This window comes from Schistocerca gregaria, chromosome 7 (genome assembly GCF_023897955.1).
Source record: "Schistocerca gregaria isolate iqSchGreg1 chromosome 7, iqSchGreg1.2, whole genome shotgun sequence".
Taxonomy (NCBI): Eukaryota; Metazoa; Arthropoda; class Insecta; order Orthoptera; family Acrididae; genus Schistocerca; species Schistocerca gregaria.
In genome coordinates, this window is record NC_064926.1 from 119,637,676 (window position 1) to 119,661,520 (window position 23,845).

At 40.8% G+C, this 23,845-nt stretch overlaps 1 protein-coding gene across 1 annotated transcript in view; it reads left to right on the plus strand.

Annotated features, from left to right (window-relative positions):
• The window catches only part of LOC126282207 (modular serine protease-like), a 314,749-nt gene that overhangs the window by 219,744 nt on the left and 71,160 nt on the right, over positions 1-23,845 (plus strand). Inside the window, exons 8-9 of the mRNA XM_049981753.1 lie at positions 11,322-11,483; positions 12,209-12,330. Coding sequence (XP_049837710.1) covers positions 11,322-11,483; positions 12,209-12,330 — 284 coding nt within the window. The remainder of the gene's footprint in view (positions 1-11,321; positions 11,484-12,208; positions 12,331-23,845) is intronic.

Sequence of the window (23,845 nt, forward strand, 5' to 3'; positions counted from 1 at the left end):
GTTGGATGGAGGAGTGAACTGAGTTAGACAAGGTTCAATATTGGTCTTTGGTTGAGTCTCATTGGTCAGGTTGGTGGCGAAAAAGTAGGGACTGGGAGAAGGAGAGAAGGTCTTTAACTAGTCGTGCATGGTTGAATTTGGGAATAGGGCAAAAGGTGAGACCTTTGGAAAGGACTGATATTTCTGTCAGACCAAGGCTTCTGGAGGAAAGGTTCATGACTGTGTTGCGGGTCTGATTAGGTTTTGGGTTCTGTGGGGTGGTGGGAAGGAGTTTTGGAGGTTGTTGTAGAAGTGGTAGATAGTAGTACTCCAAGGTGGTAGTAGGAAGTAGGCAGAATGGAGAGCTTTCTGAGGTGGCATTGTGCTTGTTGCTCAAATTCCTGCAGGGAAAGAGTGAAGTGTGTGTTATGGGTTCCAAGAATTTGGGATTACAGAGCAGGAGAATTTTGTGGATGGAGAGAAGGTGTTGCTGGCAGGATTGGGCTTGGTTGATGTGGTTTTGCAGGACTATGTTGGTGAGGGCTAAGGATCTGTGGAATCTGAACAGGTGGAGGTCATTGTGGAAGGAGGGGTGGCAACCAGAGATGGGTAATTTGATGGTAAGGCCATTAGGGAGGTTTTCATGAGCCAAGCAACAATGCAGGAACAGTATGTGGGACTGGGATCTGGCTAGGGATAAGGAAACTTTTCTGCATTGACGTAGATTGAAGGAGCAAGAATCCATGGTGGTGCAAAAATGCGAAAAATTACATAAGAAAGTAGTATTACATCCGAAAAATTACGCAAAAATACACCTAAATACATGTGAAAAGGGCGAAATGGATGCACAGCGGTTAGAAAAGAGAGGCAGTCTGAGGAAGATGATAATAGTGGAAGGCAAAAACTCACTAAAATTGGTGAGAAGTCACAAAGGTCACAGTAGAGAATAACTAATCAGTAATAAATAATATATATTACTGTGGGTAGCAGGTTTGAGGGCAGATAAGTGTAAAGAAGTGGGACGGCAGATGTGACTTGATGAGGTGGATTTAGTGGGTGCAAACAGGGATAGAATGGAGAAAGTGTGTGTGTGTGTGTGGGGGGGGGGGGTGCAGAGGGGTTCATAGTTAGAGATGTAAGATCATGTGGCACCAGAAAAATGTGAGAGATAACACAAAGAAATATGGGAACTGACACAGGGAGCGTGATTAGTTTGAAGGTATAGGCTTAATTATATTGGCGGGAGTAATGAGGGGCATAAGATGCTGCGCCAACAATCAGCGAGGTCTTGAGGCCGTCTGTTGTGCACGGCCAAGTCGGTTGATACAGTGTGGCTCATAAGTAGAGCATGCAGTGCTGTTCATAAGGCAACAAGAGATACACAGGAAAAAAAGAAAGAAGGATGGACACTGAGTATAGCGATGCAAAAGGAAGTAGTTACAAAGAAAAACAGCACAGGGTTAGGATCGAAGAAAAGCCGTCAGGCAAAAATCAAACAATGGAAAATCCAGATGGAATGTAACAATACCAGAGAAGGAAAGTTGTTGCTCACCATACAGTGGAGTTGCTGAGTCGTGATAGGCACAATAAAGATTTACACACTCATAGCTTTCGGCCCTTAAGGCCTTCTCTAAATATACAAAGGATCTCACTGAAGCCTTCACTGACCATAATTATCCTCCCAACCTTGTACAAAAACAAATCTCCTGTGCCTTATCTTTCCTGTCTTCTACCACCTCCCAAAGTCCCGCAGTCCAGCCACAGAGGAGCATTCCCCTCATAACTCAGTACCATCCAGGACTGGAGAAACTGAATTACATTCTCTGCCAGGGTTTTGATTACCTCTTGTCGTGCCCTGAAATGAGAAATGTCCTACTCACCATCCTTCCCACCCCTCCTACCGTGATATTCCACCATCCACCGAACCTCCACAATATACTCGTCTATCCTTACACAACCCCTGCTCCCAGTTCATTACCTCATGGCGCATACTCCTGTAATAGGCCTAGATGCAAGACCTGTCAATACATCCTCCTACCACCACCTACTCCAGTCTGCTCACTATCATCACCTACCCATCAAAGGCAGGGCTACCTGTGAAACCAATAATGTGATTTACAAGCTTAGCTGCAACCACTGTGCTGCATTATATGTAGGCATGACAGCCAACAAGCTGTCTGTCCACATGAATGGCCACCAAAAAATTGTGGCCAAAAAACAAGTGGACCACCCTGTTGCTGAACACACTGCCAAACATAATACCCCCTCATCTCAATGACTGATTCACAGCCTGTGCCATATGGATCCTTCCCACGAACACCAGCTTTTGTGAATTGGGAGGTGGGAACTTTCCCTGCAATACATCCTATGTTCCCATAACCTTCCTGGCCTCAACCTTCGTTAGTCACTGCCCTCACCCATTCAGCCCCCTTCCTGTTCCCATTCCAGCACTGCACAACCATCATTCCACTGCCACACCCAGTCTTTTAATTTATTTTTATTTCTCACCTTTCCGCTACTTACCCCCTCCCCCCTCCGCACCTTCTCTCCTGCCCTCCATCTAAACTACAACACTTCACTGTCCACCACTCCCACCATACTATCCCTCCCCCTCCCCACCCCAGCCTCCTCCTTATTCCCACCCAGTCACCACTCCCGCCATGCACTGGTGCTGCTGCTCGCCGTGTAGTTTCAGTTCTCTGAGACTGCAGATGTGTCTGCAAGTTGCGTTTGCGTGAGTGTGTGTGTGCGTGTGTGTTTGTGTGTCTACTGCTGACAAAGGCCTTAATGGCCGAAAGCTATGAGTGTGTAAATCTTCTTTTTATTGTGCCTATTACGACTCAGCATCTCTGCTATATGGTGAGCAGCAACTTTCCGTCCCTGGTATTGTTACTTATGAAGTCTGTTTTAGCTGCCACCTTACACAGATATATTTTTGATCTCCTTGGGCAATGTATTATACAATTTTATTCTTTGATTTAAAATGCTGTTCTAAGTTTTTATTTATTTTGCTTGATAAATGTAACTTAAAACTGGATCCTGTTCTTTGATTATGTGTGGAACTGTTTCTAAAATAGTAATGTTTTCCCTGATATGGACAATGGATTGATTGCCTTTTTAAAGGACATCATATTCACCACTGACTATAGAGATTATTTATTCACAATTGCAATCTTGGCCTTACGGACATTTTCAAGTGCTACTCCAAAAGATTTTTCTTTACCACACATCATGTAACAAAATTCTTTGCAGTACCACTTGATAATGGCCTTGAAGACAAAATTGCAGTTTGGAAATAAGTGATGTCTACAGTAAATAGCAAATATGATGTGCTTTAAAAAATTCTCTGCCAATTGTAAAAAATGAACAAGATTGGTACATACACTTGGTTGCTGCAGTAAGGGTACCCAGTTTTTTAAATAGTTCTCTCCAATGAGCATGACTACTACTTCTAATTATTATTATTATTATTATGGTCCTTTTTTGTTATTTAAAAATGTAGTGCAAGCTTTGTGCTTTTCATTTTTTTTGAAACTCATATCTAAGAACAGAGTAAGAGTAGGTATAGTATAAAAGGAAATAATTTGTTTAACATAATGTACTGAGAATGAGGAAAAGTTGCTGATTCAAATGAGTTTGACAGAAAGCAGGTTGTAATGACCTCGTAGCTGGCATTGTGTACTTTGTCATCCACAGTGGGCTAAGCCATCTTGAGGGTTAACCTTTCAAACCTCCACCAGCTATTTCCTCTTTATAACTTGAAGGAGGAGCCTGTATTTCAGGAAGTTATGAACACTGTATTCAGTTTCATGTTTGATAAAGTGAGGCAGCCAGGGCAGACTATATCCACAAGTAAATACATTAAGGTGCAATTTTAGCTAAGCAATAGTGGGCATTGTGGCAGATTTTCTGATGTACAAAATAATTTTTAACATTAATGGCTTCCAATGTAACTCCAACCTTGTTAATGGAACTATGTACTCTTTTCACTGTTGCATTGGAAAGAGGATTACAAAAGAACTTAGACAGTAACCGGTGGAGCTAAATGAAACTGTAAGAGGATAACATCACTGCAAACAGTATTCCACCCTCAGGAGAGGAGGTCCCACAGACATCTGTTTTTCTGTACCAAATGTAAGCAGGCAAGTGACTCAGGCACATTTATTTCTGCATTTCAAGCCCACCAGTCAAGTGCTCTGCTGTCATAGTGATCAGAAAAGTCACTCCTGAAGCTATTAGGCTTTCATAACTTAAGTCAATAAAGTAGATAAGATGTCTCTTTATGGTAAATGTTACCAAACAGTTAGAGCAACAGAGCAGTTGTATTCCAAAAAGCATCCTGATCATATTGAGCCCTCATGATCTATCTTTGCAAATACTGTAAAATAAATCTGAGAAAATGTCAGTGTGAAAAATAAAATCTTCCACTCAAAAAGAACAGCAATTGATGAAAGAAGGCATAAAACATTTGAATAGTATTAACAAGCAACTTTATTTCACTGTGAGGCAGCTCGTGTGTGGGAGTGTAACCAGCTGAAAGATTGTTCTGTAAATATTGCATTGCAGGACACTTCATCATTTCCACATTTTTCTCCATTAACAACTTGGTGGCAATGACTTTCAAAATCAGTTAAAGTTCTCCAAACAGTGCCTATGATGCACATTTACATGTAAGATTTTTTTAATGAATCATCATTAAAGAACCATGGGTGACTTAATCTTAGCAGTATGCACTACTGGACAGTTGAAAATCCATGCAGGCTGAGAGAAATGAGTAAATCAACACGGGCATGGGCTTTTCAACAATTGTATCGTTTATTCTTGTTTTTATTTGCAGGACTCTGAATTGCCATAATATCTTCAGTTAATAACAGATACACATCTGTAGTTTTTGAAAGACATCCCATTGGCCATAAACAAAATGATTTTGTACTGACATGATGCATGTTCCACCGATTTTGCACAGATAATTACAGACCTTCTTAACAAAATATTTGCGGCTCGCTGGATCAGTTTTTTGTTAAACACAAAATGGAAAAATGCTCTACACACTCACAAGATTTAATATCTCTGGATTTCTTTGTGTGGGAAAAATTAAAACAATGAGTCTACAAGGAAACACAGACTCCCAAAGACAATTAATGCCAATTAAGACAGTCCTGTGCTGTAATACGCCCAGATGAAATTTATTGAGGATTACTGTCTGTCTGGAATCTCTTCATGGAAGTCTTGGTGCTCAAGATCAACATTTAGAGAACTGATATGGTGGTCATAATATTAGATACATGAACCATACCTGCATGTTTACATATACACTCCTGGAAATGGAAAAAAGGACACATTGACACCGGTGTGTCAGACCCACAATACTTGCTCCGGACACTGCGAGAGGGCTGTACAAGCAATGATCACACGCACGGCACAGCGGACACACCAGGAACCGCGGTGTTGGTCGTCGAATGGCGCTAGCTGCGCAGCATTTGTGCACCGCCGCCGTCAGTGTCAGCCAGTTTGCCGTGGCATACGGAGCTCCATCACAGTCTTTAACACTGGTAGCATGCCGCGACAGCGTGGACGGGAACCGTATGTGCAGTTGACGGACTTTGAGTGAGGGCGTATAGTGGGCATGCGGGAGGCCGGGTGGACGTACCGCTGAATTGCTCAACACATGGGGCGTGAGGTCTCCACAGTACATCGATGTTGTCGCCAGTGGTCGGCAGAAGGTGCACGTGCCCGTCGACATGGGACCGGACCGCAGTGACGCACGGATGCACGCCAAGACCGTAGGATCCTACGCAGTGCCGTAGGGGACCGCACCGCCACTTCCCAGCAAATTAGGGACACTGTTGCTCCTGGGGTATCGGCGAGGACCATTCGCAACTGTCTCCATGAAGCTGGGCTACGGTCCCGCACACCGTTAGGCCGTCTTCTGCTCACGCCCCAACATCGTGCAGCCCGCCTCCAGTGATGTCGTGACAGGCGTGAATGGAGGGACGAATGGAGACGTGTCGTCTTCAGCGATGAGAGTCGCTTCTGCCTTGGTGCAAATGATGGTCGTATGCGTGTTTGGCGCCGTGCAGGTGAGTGCCACAATCAGGACTGCATACGACCAAGGCACACAGGGCCAACACCCGGCATCATGGTGTGGGGAGCGATCTCCTACACTGGCTGTACACCTCTGTTGATCGTCGAGGGGACACTGAATAGTGCACGGTACATCCAAACTGTCATCGAACCCATCGTTCTACCATTCCTAGACCGGCAAGGGAACTTGCTTTTCCAACAGGACAATGCACGTCCGCATGTATCCCGTGCTACCCAACTTGCTCTAGAAGGTGTAAGTCAACTACCCTGGCCAGCAAGATCTCCGGATCTGTCCCCCATTGAGCATGTTTGGGACTGGATGAAGCGTCTTCTCACGCGGTCTGCACGTCCAGCACGAACGCTGGTCCAACTGAGGCGCCAGGTGGAAATGGCATGGCAAGCCATTCCACAGGACTACATCCAGCATCTCTACGATCGTCTCCATGGGAGAATAGCAGCCTGCATTGCTGCGAAAGGTGGATATACACTGTACTAGTGCTGACATTGTGCATGCTCTGTTGCCTGTGTCTATGTGCCTGTGGTTCTGTCAGTGTGATCATGTGATGTATCTGACCCCAGGAATGTCTCAATAAAGTTTCCCCTTCCTGGGACAATGAATTCACGGTGTTCTTATTTCAATTTCCAGGAGTGTATTTGCTACAGTATGACGGATGTGGTTACAATGTCTTTTGCAACAGAGTCCTTAGATAAGAAGTTCTTGGTTTACTTGCTGCATCAAATTCAGATGATATCCCAGGCTTTTGTTGACTGTCTACATCATAACCATTATCATCATCATGGGACTTATCTGACTGCTATGAAATTTGCATAGCTTCCACTTTTGTGCGCAGAGGACAAGATCTGCGGGCCTGGATTGCATCACGATATCATGAAAATGGTACACACAGAGGTGGTGCCCACTACATCCACAGATTACATTTGCACACTCTATCCAGTGTCACTTGCACTGCCACCACTCACTTCTCCATGTGTTGCTAAGTGCATAGCTGGGTGTCCATTAAAGTTGTTCTCATATAGTTTAACTTCAGCTGCTTCCCCAATCACAGAGTCCCAATAACTTGATGCGTGGGCAAGATTCTCTCTAATCCAAACAAAAGCTTGTGTTTGCTAATAGCTACTGCTGAATTTTTGAAATTCCTGTCTTTGAGGCAATACTGATGAACACAGTGATCAATGGTAACTCTTACAGACTGGCCCATATAACTGCTGCCACACTCACAAGGAATATTATAAATTCCTGGTACTTTCAGGCTGATATTATCTTTAATGGGCCACTACATTTCTTTAATTTTACTGGGTGGCTACATCACTGAACCAATTCCTTGCCTGTTTAGGACTCTACCTACCTTATTAGTTGTTGCATTTTACTCCTCTTACTAGGTGTTGCACAGCAGAATTCAATCTGCACTATGTGTTGATCACCCTGGCTGAGTTTAACAGTGTTGCATCTTGTTTTCCTCCATGGTGATAACTTAATATCACAGGCAGAAAACATAATTAAATTACTGGCACCTATAGTTTGCCACTGCAGACGCCATACAACAAACTCAGAAATATTTGTTGGTGTTATAAAACAGATCAGGATAGACACTCAATTGAAATCTTGGCTAGCCTTGACATGATCTCTCTTTTTATGGAAGCACCAGTGGCATGCACAATAAAACTATTGTCTTCACCATTTCTCCCCTGAAATTTTAAATTTAGTTGAGCACGCTGTGACATGCACTTTTTTTGTATGGTTAAAATTATTATGATGTGGCTGATCAAACTGACATGATTTCACCAATGTCACCAGTCATAGATGAATTTTTCATGGAGGATTTTGAAGAACAAGCAATGATAAGTGCTCCCTTCTGTCCATTCTACTCTTTCCCATACATTTACAACACATTTTCAGTATCACCATATGAACGGTATACATCCTAACATAAGATTTACAATGGGAATTTACCTTTCTTAGATGTGTTGGTCAGACAGAAATCAAATGGATGACTCAGTCATTACATGTACAGAAAACAAAGGCATTCTGTCCTGTATTACAAGGGTATAGCTTTCACTGTCAAGCTCAGAAGAGAGCTAGGCTGATTGCTCTGGTACACAGAGCCAGAATTATTTCTGACAAAGGCCATGCAAGCTCTGAGATTAACCATCTAATAATGGTGTTAAGAAGAAATGCTATTCCACTCATGATATTGAGTAAACCATTCAACTGTGGCAGCAGGAGCAACACATAGCATGACTTGCATTCTGTGGTGCAACAACCAATAAGACAGGTAGCATCCTAAACAGGCAAGGAATCAGACAAGTCTTTTGGCCACCTGGGAAAATTAAAGATCTGTTGGGACCCATTAAAAATAATCTCAGATGGGTAGTATGAAGGATTTATAATATTCATCATGATAGTGGCATTAGTTATGTGGTCCAGGTTGTACAGACTGTTGCTGATCACTGTGTTGAGCATCACCATCACCTTTACTGTAGGAATTTACGAAAATCGGCATGGTTAAGCACAGCCTGTTAAATAAATTTAAGGTTTTGTTTGAACGAATTAGGTTTCTTACTTATGTTTCAAACTATAGGGACCATGTGATTGGGCAAGCAGCTGAAAGTAGACTATGAGTAAACGACTTTTTAGATACACCTAGCACAGAAGCATGCATTTGAGAAAGAAAGAGCACAGAGGAAGGTTCTCACAGTTCACCACCCAATGCAAGGGATGGTGCTGCAAGCAACAATGGAAAGAGTACACAAACATAATCTATGGATGTAGAGAGTGCCTTCTCAGTACACACCACTTCCGTGATGTCATCATGGCATAAGCTAGTCAATTAGATGCCATCATATGGGCATTAAAATGGAAGCCTTGCCAGTTTCATGGCAGTCAGACTTAGCCCCCAATGACACTGATGTAGACAATCATCAGAAGCTTGGGGTTGTATCTGAATTTGAGGTGGCAAGTAAACTGAGAACTTTTTAAACCAGTATGGTAAACATTTGTTGACCCTTTTATTCCTGGTAGTGGAATGCTGGTTTGCAGTGTTATTATTGTTCCTATTGAACAAGTTGCATGCATGTTCAGTTGGTGAAGTCAGTTTTTGAAAGTTCTTTCCAGATACCACAATGGAGCACCTAGAACACATGGTCTGATGTGAATGTAACTTCATACATATGCATACTATGGGTGGGGATGTAAATGATTAGAGTTACAAACAATGGAAATTCCAGATATGAATATCAGCAATGCAGGAAAAGACAGATTGTTACTTATTGTAAAGACGACATGTCAAGTTGCAGACAGGCACAATTATGTTTTAATTGTGCCTGCCTGCAGCTTGATGTGTCTTCTTTATGGAAAGTAGCAATCTGTCTTTTCCTAGATTTATGATTGAACTTAGAGTTTAATGTGACAGGCAGAGGAGCCACTACAACAGATTAGTGTTGTTTGTGTTTAGTGTTGTTACCAGGGCAGATAGTGTAGATAATGGACACGAACAGCATCAGATCAGCACGAAGGTCACACAGATGCTGTGCACCTGTCAGAATTTCTAAGCTGCCTCATCACTCTATCCCAGACGATCATCATCGGTGAGTATGATGGCGACCTGGGCAGGGGTCCTATCCTTCCAATGTTTGGGAGAAGTACATTGGTGTCACTCGTGGTGTCACGGTATGGGGGCACACTCAGAAATGACATCAGGGAATGGCTGGTAGTACTCTTGTGGCACAACGCAACATCATAGACATTGTAAGTCATTGTGTGCTGCCCCTCATGCAACAGCATTGTGGTGCCATTTTTCAATTGGATGGTGCTCTTCCACATATGGCACATGTCTTTGTGAACTGTCTGCAAACTGTTGTGATACTCCCCTGACCAGCAAGATTCCCAGGTCTGTCTCTGATGGAAAATGTCTGGCACCAGCTTTGACATCAGCTCTGCACCAGAGCCTGTGCCAATTTGCTGGATATTGAGGACCAGCGACAACTGTTGTTAATGAGCTTGCTTCAGGAGAGGATATAGCGGTTTATGCCCAAATCAGTATTTGCTTCAATGCCAGATAGGGTGCAACATCATAATAATAAGGGCGTTCATACTTCCAAGTTGTTTGTAAATTTGGTTTGCTTTTCTAATCACTGAAATAACTTTACAAGTTTCATTATGTTTCCTCCTTCCCCTCTGGATGCTTCACCTTTTTTGTCAGACAGTCACTCTAGAAATACTTTCAATTGTGTGGTGTTTTACTGTTTATTCATATTTATTTTATATGTTATATTCCCTAAAAACAAAATATAACGAGAATGAGCAAAACTTTCCATGCCCTTGTCCAGTGGCGGATATAGAAAAATGTCAAGGAGGGGGGGCTAAAGATGTCTTGAACTACCTTTACATTTATCATAATAAAAAATAATCAAGTCAGATGCAAAGTTTAAGAAAGATTTATTGAAACTGATTATACAATATACAAGACAGTGCCATCTTATGATATCAAGATCACTGGAATGGCCACAGCTTTTCTCGTAGATATGTATTAGCCATCTATGTGCCAGTCAGAAATGTATAAAAACAGTGATGTGGACACACTTGCTATGTAAGAAAGTACAACTACTCGATAACGTGATTTAAACGAGTCAACTGACAAAAGGAATGATGGAATAGCGTGTGGGCTGACTGGCAGGGGCAGTGCGAGTGGCAGTGTGGGCAGCCCCACAAGGGGCATGGGGGGTGCCCTGCGTGCCCCCATATGTATCCACCACTGCCCTTGTCGCGCATCCAGAAGATGCTGTGAGGAAGGTGGGCGTGAAGAGAAATACAGTCAAGAGACAGTGTGATATAGTCATCACTCTGTTTATAAGACTAAAGTTCTTTTTCCATTTTCTCATATTTGCTGATCTTATGTATTATTGCCCCTCACTTCCCTCTCTCTGCTTGCCCATCCCCTCCCAGCACTTTTGGTTGTAGTCAGTTGTTTTGTAGCACTTTTCCATTGACTTGGTAGTATGAAATTAATTTTTTTTGACAGTTATGGAAGGAAGCTTTCAGAATTTAAAAAAATGCTCAAAATAACCTTTACTACAAAACTAAATATTAGTATTGTTATAAAAACTAAGGAACATCACCACAGACTTCTAATGGATATAAACGGATATTCAAAAAAATGAAATTGTAATAAGCTTCAAATCATATGGAAAACTATATACAATTTCTTCTACTTTTTAATATGCATAATTTCTATTTTTAGCATGTGGAAAGGACCGATCTGGAAATTTCCCTCTTCTAGCTAATGGTGAAAATGTAAAAGGTGGAGAATTTCCATGGCATGTGGGAATATATAAAAATGTAGGAGATATTTACGCAAACATTTGTGGAGGTTCTTTGATTTCTCTTACATTCGTACTATCAGGTACGTATTGGTGATTATAATATTTTCTTATTTTTAGTATGAATTACTTTCCACACTGTACTTCTTACACTTTTTGTGCCTGTTCTTCACCAGGATTTGGTATAACACTACTTTTCCTGCAGTATAGATGTGTCTTATCTATGTATTTTAATTTAGCTGTTACTTTAAGTGTTTGATTTTATTGTTCTTACTCGTTATTTGCCCACTTTCCCATTCTTTGTCACTTCCACTGTATCTGCTATTTTTATCCTGTTTTCTCACTTTCCATCTCCCCACCCCCCTGCCCCTTCCCTTACCCCTCCCCTGCCCCCCCCCTCCACCCCCCCCCCCCCCCCACCCCCACTCCACCTACAGTCTCTTGAGCCTGCATCCTACTTACCCATTGTTTTCCTCCATTTGCTTTTATTTCTCTGTCATTCCTATTGCAGCTGTTTGTTTACATGAGTGTGAATTATTGTTACTAACCTATATGCATGTAAAAATTTATGTAAAATCATTTTGTAACAAGCAAGAACTTTAAATTTTGTTATGAAAATACTTAATGGTTTCTGATGGTGGCATGTGTGATGGCAGCGGTGGCAGCTGCTGCTGCTGCTGATGATGATGATCATGATCATGGATGTAACATTTTGACAATGTGTTTAATTAATAAATCATGCTTACTGAGACAACTGGGATATTTTTCTTGATTTAGTGAAATAATCTGATTTTTTTATTTTCTTCAGCTGCTCACTGCTTCTGGAACAATGCAAAAAGTGAGAAATTTCCTGAGGACCTTTTCAGAGTAATAGCTGGAAAAATTCACAAAAGCTACACCACTAAAGATCCTGGCCAAGAAGAACGAGCAGTAAGTTAATGGTGAAAACATTCACTGTCACTGTTACATGAGGTGTTAGAAGATCTTATTTGATATTATTTGTTTGTCCTTTCATGTTTTGATAAACTGAATAATCAAAACTGAAGACTTTATGACCTGTGAAACCATTTAGCTGGCCGTTGTGGCTGAGTGGTTCTATTTGCTTCTGTCTGGAACTGCGCTACTGCTACAGACACAGGTTCGAATCCTGCCTCGGGCATGGAGGTGTGTCATGTCCTTAGGTTGGTTAGGTTTAAGTAGTTCTAAGTTCTAGGTGACTGATGACCTCTGATGTTAAGTCCCATAGTGCTTAGAGCCATTTGAACATTTTTTTTAAACATTTATTTAATTCAGTGTGCTTTGATACTCATTTTAAATGAGCACAATTGTTTGATACTAAATGTGGTAGACTGAAAATTGTATTAATTTAGGCTTAAAGTTCTTGAGCATATTTATTTACCATAGGATGTGAGAAATAGGTAAACTCATACAAGTAACAGAGTTATAACAATTTCTAGTTATATGAAATGATCACATAGGATCAGTCTTAGGTAAAGTAATTTTTTTCCTTTGAAGAAGTGGAGCCCCTTCATGCCAACACTTGCATGACAACCATCACATAAAGTTCTACTGTCACCACTGTGGAAAATGTTGTTATTTGTGCCAGGAAATCACAGAATGCTGGTCTGTGATTTTGTCCATATGTCTGGTGGAATCACCTAGTAATGTGGCTCCATCTGGGGTACAATACACAGAAACATTTGAAGGGTAACAGTTTAGAGCAGAGGGGAAATATGTGCAACAGTGGAAGAAACACTTTTCAAGTTGGCAGACTTCAATTGGTTGACAGAATATTAGAGAGATGCAATCAGTCTACACAGGAGATAGCTGACAAAACACTCACATGATCCTGAAAGGTTACCTACCTGTGATTTATATTCTTCTCTTGGTATCTTACGAATGGAAGTTCATAGGATTGCTCTAAAACTGACATTATTGGAAGTAGTTTGCTAATGTGCACTGCACAACTTCTGATCACCATGACATGTTCCACAGTTATCATCACTATTAACCCTATGATGACTAATTCCACCTCTTACATAAGGTGTTTTCCACAGGCAGGAACTTTCAATATCATGCTAACCAGAGTGACAATGGAAAAAATGGTGCCTTTTTATACATGAACGGACATTCCAAAGTAGATATCAAACTACACAGTGGACACAGTTTCATAATGACTGACAATGATGCACAGAAATGAAAGAGCAGCTAAAAAATTATGAGCAGACTCTAATCTTGAACTCATTACTGGTTTCCACATGTGATACATGCTTGTATGCTGTTCCTCCAACATTTTTAGGCCTCAATTGACTATATAAAGATGGCATATGAACATACTGTTATTTCTGAAACTATGTAATGGTTTGAAAAACTGCTTCATTAGATTTTACGGTTGGACTGAGTTACATGTTAGAATTATGACTCATTATATAAAATGAACAGCTAGTCATGTACAAAAGTTTGCAGAATGTACTAAAGCTTGCAGAACTATTTTGTGTCTCTGCATTATGAACTACTTGTGTATGAGTATGGCAGACATATTTAGACTTACTATAATTTATGTTAATTTCAGAAAATTATCAATCAGTAGCTTAATTAATTAATTAATTAAGAGTGTCATTCACTTCATAAAACTTAAGGAAACAGAAGTTGAGCAGCAGAATCTGGAATCTAATTAGTACAATGGCAAAATTTGCAATGGAGAGTATACGTCTTTCCAAACTTTAAATTTTACTCAAAATCTGTTATTCTGTACTGGAGTAATGAGTTCAATTGTTAATTTGTAACTTTTAAATTAGGCATTCTACTAAATATCAGCTTCATTCATGCATGATATTTCCACAAGATGACTTCTTATCTACATCAGGTGCTACCTGAAACTGCTTGTCAGGTGGAACAGTTCTAGTCCTTAACTCTTGAGGTGACCTTTCTGTAAGTTATACCACGAGGTGGTCTCTCTGGGACCCCTATGTTTAAACCAAGATTTAATGCAAAACTCATATGAATTTTTTAATTTATGCTATGTAACATTTATTTCCACAATTATTTAAGTGTTGTTCAACTGCTTCTAGTTTATTTTGTTGCACTAAACAAAGCCTGCAGCATTACACTATTTATCACACAAAAGCACATAATTTTCTGTGGTTATTTTAAATAGTACACATAAATAGACTGTTAGAGTACTGAGTTTTACATTCTGAAAAATTATACAATCTCTGTAGCAAATAAATTTCCATGTTGTTGTTGTGGTCTTCAGTCCTGAGACTGGTTTGATGCAGCTCTACATGCTACTCTATCCTGTGCAAGCTTCTTCATCTCCTAGTACTTACTGCAACCTACATTCTTCAGAATCTGCTTAGTGTATTCATCTCTTGGTCTCCCTCTATGATTTTTACCCTCACAAATTTACATATAGAATTAAATTCCAGGGTTTAAATTGGCACATAAAGATTCCACCTGATAGCTACAAAAAGAAACTCTGTCAGATTCACATGGATTTCTGGGAACTACATATTTCTTATCACCACTCTGAACACATTCAATTTTAACAGACACTTTAAGTATTTCATTGAAGAAACCATCAGGTCCCCATCACAACTTCCCTGAAGTTCATCCTCTGAATGATATTCTTGTTCGATAGCAGAACTGTGATCACTGGATAATGTAAAATCTTCATCTTTTTCATTTATTTTTTGACCTATATCAGTGGCAACTTCTTCCATAGACCGACTAAAATGTCATCAAACTCAGGAAAGTTAAAACTGACACATTCATATGAACACATTTTGAGCTATATGGAACCATACTAAAGAAAATGTATGTAGTTCATGAGGCACTGTCTAGGAGACTCCAACACCACCAGCCAGTGTGGCCGAGCAGTTCTAGGTGCTTCAGTCTGGAACTGCGTGACCACTAGAGTCGCAGGTTCGAATCCTGCCTCAGGCATGGGTGTGTGTGATGTCTTTAGATTAGTTAGGTTTAAGTAGTTCTAAGTTCTAGGGAACTGATGACCTCAGATGTTAAGTCCCATAGTGCTCACAGCCATTTGAACCATTTTAACTCCAATGCCTATCAATAAAACATTTCAACAATAAACAAGGAGGCAATTACATTTTTGTCTGGTGTTCCAGACAGTGTGCTGGTGTTTTGTCTTCAGTTCAGTACACCTGTCCATATGCTGCCACTACATTTTCAGTCTGGTGTGTTTCTAAGTGTTACCTCTTTTATGGTTCATTCCACGTGTCTACACTGTGCACTCTGTGGTGTTTTTGTAGACCTCTGCTTCTACTGCGTCCATTGTGTTTTCAGCAACTCAGATGTATAATCGCATGCTCTACTGAGATGGTGCTCAGTGTCACAGTTCATAAGGTTTTTTAACATTCTTACCTCCATAGGCTCTGTTATAGCACTGTCCCAGTATCTGAATGTCTCTGTCAGAATCGTCATTTTATCATAGTTCATGGAAAGATTGAGTACCAGGCAATACTTGGCAAGAGCTGATATAGTTGCCTGGCTTAGTCTGGCGTGCCTGTGATGTTGTTAGCATCTGATGTCCTCTGCCCTAGTAGTTTGGCCAATGTATGACTCCCCACATTAGCATTACTTATTGTAAATCCCTGATTTTCATATTCCTAGGTTATCTTTCACATTTTCCTGTAGTCCTCTTATATTGGTATGTGAACAGAACATAAACATTTGATGTTATGCTTCCTGAGAATCCTGATGATTTTGGCAGAAATAGATCCTGCATGGGCAGATACACCAGTCTTCGCTTCATCTTGCCGTTCTTCTAGATCATATGGCAGAGTGGCTGGTTGAAGGGCCTTCTCAGTCTGATTCACTGTGTATCCATTCTTGCAAAACGCTGATTATAGATGCTCTCTTTCTGCTGCTAATCTATCTGAGTCCAACAAGGTGTGCCCTGTGGACCAACATCTTCAGAACTCCATTCCTCTGTCCTGTGTAGTGACAACTGCTGGCTTGCAGAAATTAATCAATTGGTGGAGTTTTTCAATACATACTGTGGCCTAACAACCCATATGTACTCCTTTTAACAAGTACATCCAGAAATGGCAGCTGACCACACTTTCCCAGTTCCATGGTGAATTTAATATTTGGGTATCATAGGTTAAGAAGTTCCAGAAACTCATCGATCCTCTTACTACCACTGGCTCAAATTACAAAAGTATCATCAACTTATATGGTTAGTATTCCTCAGGGTTCTAACATCATGGTGACTCCTAGAAATGTGCCCATTTCAAGTTTCATCAGTGCAATGGAGAAAGCCAACACACTTCCACCAAATATGGCAGAAAAAATTAATGGGAGACCTGCATGGCACTCACCAGGACAAAGCCTTGCACACCTGTGGTTCTGGGAAGACAGAAGCATTGTGGTGTTGCCAGCAGACAAAGGTAATTCCACAGCTGGTTTGCAGCTGGCTGATTATGATGAAAAAGTGCATCAACTTTTGCAAGACCATGAACACAGATTTTTGCAATGTGATTCTACAGACAAATTTGACATGACACCAACATTCTCATAAAGGAAACTGGTATATGTGACAAGGTCATCAAACATCTATAGTTGAGAGTGCCAGTTCCACCTAGACTATTTGGGCTGCTGAAAATGAACAAAGACGGTGTGCACCTGCACCCAGTTGTCAGCAACATTGGTCAATCAATATACCCAACTGCCAAGTTCTTGAAGAAACTGCTGCTCCCTATATGTGGGCAAGTGCATTCACCACATTTGCAACTCAGAAAGCTTCTTGCAATGTCTCCAGCAAATACATATCATAGGATCTGATATAACGGTCCATTTTGGTGTGGTACCACAGCTCACCAGGCTGCTGCTGATTATAAAGAAATTTGCTGATGCTCTGTTGAACATGTGCAGGCATACACTCATCTCAACTTATTTTCAGCAAGGGAGCCAATATTAGGAGTAAACAGAAGGTGCAGCCAAGGGCAACCTTTTGTTTCCAGTGGTTAACTATATGTTCAAGAAGAGATGTGATTGATATGTTTGTGATGAGCACTCATGTAGGGAGAGGCTGAGTGAGTTTCTAGAACTTCATAACTTACGCTACCCAAATATTTCTTTTAAAAAATAAGGATGGTCAGTTGCCATTTCTGAATGCACATGTCAAAAGAAGAGCAGATAGGTCATTTGGCCACAGTGTGTATTGCAAACCTACATACAATGATTTATACGTGCAAGCCAGCAGCTGTCACCTCACAGATCAGAAGAATCGAGTTCTGTAGACACTGATCTACATCTACATCTACATCCATACTCCGCAAGCCACCTGATGGTGTGTGGCGGAGGGTACCCTGAGTACCTCTATCGGTTCTCCCTTCTATTCCAGTCTCGTATTGTTCGTGGAAAGAAGGATTGTCGGTATGCTTCTGTGTGGTCTCTAATCTCTCAGATTTTATCCTCATGGTCTCTTCGCAAGATATGCGTAGGAGGGAGCAATATACTGCTTGACTCTTCGGTGAAGGTATGTTCTCGAAACTTTAACAAAAGCCCGAACCAAGCTACTGAGCGTCTCTCCTGCAGAGTCTTCCACTGAAGTTTATCTATCATCTCCGTAATGCTTTCATGATTAGTAAATGATCCTGTAATGAAGCACGCTACTCTCCGTTGGATCTTCTCTATCTCTTCTATCAACCCTATCTGGTACGGATCCCACACTGTTGAGCAGTATTCAAGCATTGGGCGAACAAGCGTACTGTAACCTACTTCCTTTGTTTTCGGATTACATTTCCTTAGGATTCTTCCAATGAATTTCAGTTTGGCATCTGCTTTACCGACGATCAACTTTATATGATCATCCCCAGGGCACACACCTCATCACACCCAGATAGTTTGGCAGCAGAAAGAGAGTATCTACAATCAGTGTTCAGAAAGAATGGATACACAGCCAAACAGATTCAGGAGGACCTTCAATCAGCCACTCTGTCACATGACCTGGAAGAACAGCAAGATGAAGCAAAGACTGTGGCATATCTGCCCTATGTGGGATCTATTACTCCCAAAATCACCAGGAGTCTCAGGAACCATAACAGCAAGTGTGTGTCCTGTCCACCTACCAAAATAAGTGAACTAATGAGCAATGTGAAAGATGAGCTGAGACTACACAATTTTATAATATATTTTGCCAATGTGGCATTGGCCACACAACTAGGACAGTGCATACCAGAAGCAAACATCATCAGAGCACACCTCACTAATACAGGCAACCCATACCAAATAGGACTCAAGGGATATTGAATCAATGCAAAGAAAAGCAGCACAAATGATCACAGGTTTGTTTGAACCACATAAGAGCATCATGAAAATGTTGCAAAAAATAAACTGGCAGACACTTAAAACTACATTAATCATCCTATGAAAATCTACTTGCACAGTTCCAAGAACTTACTTTAAGTGATGAATCTAGGAATATACGTCCCCTATTTTTTTGATTTCACACAGATTACAAAAACAATCTTAGACTAATTCCTGTGTGCACAGTGGTGTTTAAGATCTCATTCTCTCCATGTTTCATATGTGATGAAGGTCAAATAGACCTAATAACTAGTATAATGAGAAATATCTTTTGCCATACACATCATATGGTTTTCAGAGTATGGATATTCTTGCTAGATATCTCAACAATAAGACTCATTGTCTTCGTCAGGTGCTATCTGAAACTGTTCATCAAGTAGAAGGATCCAGTATTAATACCTAACACCCCCCCCCCCCCCTTTAGTTTGTTCTCACCTTCCATCTGTAGTCCACTGCTAATAGCTGCATCCTTAGGCATTCCCTTTTCAGACCAGTATGCCAGGTTGTGTGGTGGCATTGTATGCCAGGTTGTGTGGTGGCATTCCGTCTTTGATCTGGTGCAGTTCCAGGTGTTCTCTCTGTGGCCCTATCCCTCTAGAAGTATCCTACCATGTTCTGTCTTTAGTCCAATGCACCTGGTGCTCTGACTGGCTGGGGTTTGTTCCTCATGTCCACACACTCAGTTCATCTTTTGTGGAGTGCTTCTGCTACCTCCATTGTGTTTTCAGGTACTTTAGTGCAAGATCCCAGGCTCTATTGTGTTGGTGCCTGGAGTCTTGGTTCATAAGGTTTAATGTCACCTTTGTAAACTCTCTTATAACACTATCCAAGTACCTGGAGGTCTCTGTCATAATCCTCATTTCATCATAGTTCATGGAATAATTGAGTTGCAGACAGTGCTTGGCAAGGGGTGATATAGTTGCCTTTTGGCAAGCAACACAGCCACAACAAAGTGACTTGTAATGACTACAAGGCTTTTCCAGAGGAATGAAATATGTGATTATTGATGTATGTCCATGATATTTTTTTCTTAAATGGATGTCTTGTTCTTTATTTTGGCTATACAGTATTCCCATTTCTCTATACTGTGACTTTTGTAAGACTTGCTTTGATGAAGACCTAGAATAGCACTGTAATAAGTGGTTATAATGATCTTATTTGTAGTTCAAAACACCTTGTATAAATTCTACCAGAAAGCTAAACAGATTGTCAGTTAAATGGTATTTGATGTTATGTGGCACTGAGTGCTGCACATGCCCACTGGCATAATTATCTTCAGCCTGGCTGCCACAGGGTTAACAATCATCAGAATCATGGTCATCTGAATAAGTAGTGGAGTTTACAATTTTTTGAAACTTCCTGAAAGATTAAAATTAAATTTTTAACAGGGACTGAAATGTGAACCCTTTCCTATCACAGATAATACCTTTACCAACTGAGCATCCAGGCATGCTATGTGAACTCTGATTCTTGTGAATAGAACCCCTTATCAGGAACAAAAAGGAGTGTACATTTATAAAACAGCTGTAACTGAAATACAGTTGTTGTTGTTGTTGTTGTGGTCTTCAGTCCTGAGACTGGTTTGATGCAGCTCTCCATGCTACTCTATCCCGCGCAAGCTTCTTCATCTCCCAGTACCTACTGCAACGTACATCCTTCTGAATCTGCTTGGTGGTCTCATCTCTTGGCCTCCCTCTACGATTTTTACCCTCCATGCTGCCCTCCAATATTAAACTGCTGATCCCTTGATGCCTCAGAACATGTCCTACCAACCGATCCCTTCTTCTGGTCAAGTTGTGCCACAAACTTCTCTTCTCCCCAATCCTAGTCAACACCTCCTCATTAGTTATGTGATCTACCCATCTAATCTTCAGCATTCTTCTGTAGCACCACATTTCGAAAGCTTCTATTCTCTTCTTGTCTAAACTATTTATTGTCCATGTTTCACTTCCATACATGGCTACACTCCATACAAATACTTTCAGAAACAACTTCCTGACACTTAAATCTATACTCGATGTTAACAAATTTCTCTTCTTCAGAAACGCTTTCCTTCCCATTGCCAGTCTACATTTTATATCCTCTCTACTTCTACCATCATGAGTTATTTTGCTCCCCGAATAGCAAAACTCCTTCACTACTTTAAGTGTCTCATTTCCTAATCTAATACCCTCAACACCACCCAACTTTATTCAACTACATTCCACTATTCTCGTTTTGCTTTTGTTGATGTTCATATTATATCCTCCCTTCAAGACACTATCCATTCCATTCAACTGCTCTTCCAAGTCCTTTGCTGTCTCTGACAGAATTACAATGTCATCGGCGAACCTCAAAGTTTTTATTTCTTCTCCATGGATTTTAATACCTAATCCAAATTTTTCTTTTGTTTCCTTCACTGCTTGCCCAATATACAGATTGAATAACATGAGGGAGAGGCTACAACCCTGTCTCACTCCCTTCCCAACCACTGCTTCCCTTTCATGACCCTCAACTTTTGTAACTGCCATTTGGTTTCTATACAAATTGTAAATAGCCTTTCACTCCATGTATTTTACCCCTACCACCTTCAGAATTTGAAAGAGAGTATTCCAGTCAACATTGTCAAAAGCTTTCTCTAAGTCTACAAATGCTAGAAATGTAGGTTTGCCTTTCCTTAATCTATCTTCTAAGATAAGCTGTAGTGTCAGTATTGCATCATGTGTTCTAGTATTTCTATGGAATCCAAACTGATCTTCCCCAAGGTCAGCTTCTACTAGTTTTTCCATTCGTCTGTAAAGAATTCGCATTAGTATTTTGCAGCTGTGACTTATTAAACTGATAGTTCGGTAATTTTCACATCTGTCAACACCTGCTTTCTTTGGGATTGGAATTATTATATTCTTCTTGAAGTCTGAGGGTATTTCGCCTGTCTCATACATTTTGCTCACCAGATGGTAGAGTTTTGTCAGGACTGGCTCTCCCAAGGCCGTCAGTAGTTCTAATGGAATGTTGTCTACTCCCAGGGCCTTGTTTCGACTCCAGTCTTTCAGTGCTCTGTCAAACTCTTCACGCAATATCATATCTCCCATTTCATCTTCATCTACATCCTCTTCCATTCCCACAATATTGTCCTCAAGTACATCGCCCTTGTATAGACCCTCTATATACCCCTTCCACATTTCTGCTTTCCCTTCTTTGCTTAGAACTGGGTTTCCATCTGAGCTCTTGATATTCATACAAGTGGTTCTGGTTTCACCAGAGGTCTCTTTAATTTTTCTGTAGGCAGTATCTATCTTACCCCTAGTGAGATAAGCCTCTACATCCTTACATTTATCCTCTAGCCATCCCTGCTTAGACATTTTGCACTTCCTCTTGATCTCATTTTTGAGATGTTTGTATTCCTTATTGCATGCTTCGTTTACTGCATTTTTATATTTTCTCCTTTCATCAATTAAATTCAATATTTCTTCAGTTACCCAAGGATTTCTACTAGCCCTCGTCTTTTTACCTACTTGATCCTCTGCTGCATTCACTACTTCATCCCTCAAAGCTACCCATTCTTCTTCTACTGTATTTCTTTCCCCTATTCCTGCCAATTGTTCCCTTATGCTCTCCCTGAGACTCTGTACAACCTCTGGTTTAGTCAGTTTATCCAGGTGCCATCTCCTTAAATTCCCACCTTTTTGCAGTTTCTTCAGTTTTAATCTACAGGTCATAACCAATAGATTGTGGTCAGAGTCCACATCTGCCCCTGGAAATGTCTTACAATTTAAAACCTGGTTCCTAAACCTTTGTCTTAGCATTATATAATCTATCTGATACCTCTTAGTATCTCCAGGATTCTTCCATGTATACAACCTTCTTTCATGATTCTTGAACCAAGCGTTAGCTATGATTAAGTTGTGCTCTGTGCAAAATTCTACCAGGCAGCTTCCTCTTTCATTTCTTAGCCCCAATCCGTATTCACCCACTACTTTTCCTTCTCTCCTTTTTCCTACTACCAAATTCCAGTCAACCATGACAATGAAATTTTCATCTCCCTTCACTATCTGAATAATTTCTTTTATTTGATCATACATTTCTTCAATTTCTTCGTCATCTGCAAAGCTATTTGGCATATAAACTTGTACTACTGTAGTAGGTGTGAGCTTCATGTCTCTCTTGGCCACAATAATGCACTCACTATGCTGTTTGTAGTAGCTTATTCGCATTCCTATTTTTAATTCATTATTAAACCTACTCCTGCATTACCCCTATTTGACTTTGTATTTATAACCCTGTATTCACCTGACCAAAAGTCTTGTTCCTCCTGCCAACAAACTTCACTAATTCCCACTATATCTGACTTTAACCTATCCATTTCCCTTTTTAAATTTTCTAACCTACCTGCCCGATTAAGGGGTCTGACATTCCACGCTCTGATCCGTAGAACGTCAGTTTTATTTCTCCTGATAATGACGTCCTCCTGAGTAGTCCCCGCCCGGAGATCCAAATGGGGGACTATTTTACCAGCGGAATATTTTACCCAAGAGGACACCATCATCATTAACCATACTAGTAAAGCTGCATGCCCTCAGGAAAAATTATGGCTGTAGTTTCCCCTTGCTTTCAACTGTTCGCAGTACAAGCACAGCAAGGCCGTTATGGTTAGCGTTACAAGGCCAGATCAGTCAATCATCCAGACTGTTGCCCCTGCAACTACTGAAAAGGCTGCTGCCCCTCTTCAAGAACCATGCATTTGTCTGGCCTCTCAACAGATACCCCTCCGTTGTGGTTGCACCTATGGTACGGCTATCTGTATCGCTGAGGCACTCCCCACCAACTGCAAGGTCCATGGTTCTTGGGGGGGGGGGGGGGGGGTGAAATACACATAATTGTAAATAATAAATAGAGACTTTGTTCTGCATTTTATTTACAATTATCTTAAATACAGATGATTGTAAATAAAATGCAGACCAAAGTCTCTACTTGGTGGACTAAAATTTTGTGCCATATCTTAAAAAGATGCAAACACTAATTTAGTCATGTTCTGGTTCACCTTTTCAATGAAAGATTAAATAAAGACGTGTAAGTGGAATACGCCATGAGAAGAACAGAAATAAATGGAAATGAGATGTGTACCTTTTGA